Source organism: Antrostomus carolinensis, unplaced genomic scaffold, assembly GCF_000700745.2.
Source record: "Antrostomus carolinensis isolate BGI_N321 unplaced genomic scaffold, ASM70074v2 scaffold27055, whole genome shotgun sequence".
NCBI lineage: Eukaryota > Metazoa > Chordata > Aves > Caprimulgiformes > Caprimulgidae > Antrostomus > Antrostomus carolinensis.
The window spans coordinates 975-1295 of record NW_010314686.1 but is presented as its reverse complement, the minus strand read 5'-3'; the positions used below and the strand labels follow the sequence as shown (position 1 = coordinate 1295).

The 321-nt window shown below is 61.7% G+C and overlaps 1 protein-coding gene across 1 annotated transcript in view; it reads left to right on the top strand.

The window, feature by feature from the left end:
* LOC114818562 (deoxyguanosine kinase, mitochondrial) overlaps positions 1-321 on the top strand; it is a 1598-nt gene that overhangs the window by 335 nt on the left and 942 nt on the right. Inside the window, exon 2 of the mRNA XM_029084900.1 lies at positions 211-300. Within this exon, the coding sequence (XP_028940733.1) occupies positions 211-300 (90 nt within the window). The remainder of the gene's footprint in view (positions 1-210; positions 301-321) is intronic.

Here is a 321-nt window from a genome sequence, read left to right as displayed (position 1 = left end):
GGGCTCGGGAGCGATGAGCCTCGCTGGGCGGCTGCACGTCCCCCAGCCCCAAATGGAGGATTTCTGCTTTAATTTAAACACTTGCGGTTCCTGGTCGGTGTAAATAAGGTGAAAAAAAATAAGCATGAAGCTGCCGGGCCGTGGGGATGGCTTGGAGGTGCCGATGTCGGCGGTGGCGCTGCCACATCCCCTCTCTCGGTCCCTTCCCAGGTACGTCTTTGCCAAGAACCTGTTTGAGGTCGGGCACCTGCAGCCGCTGGAATGGGCCATCTACCAGGACTGGCACAGCTTCCTGCTGCGGCAGGGGGGGGGCCCCCCCCC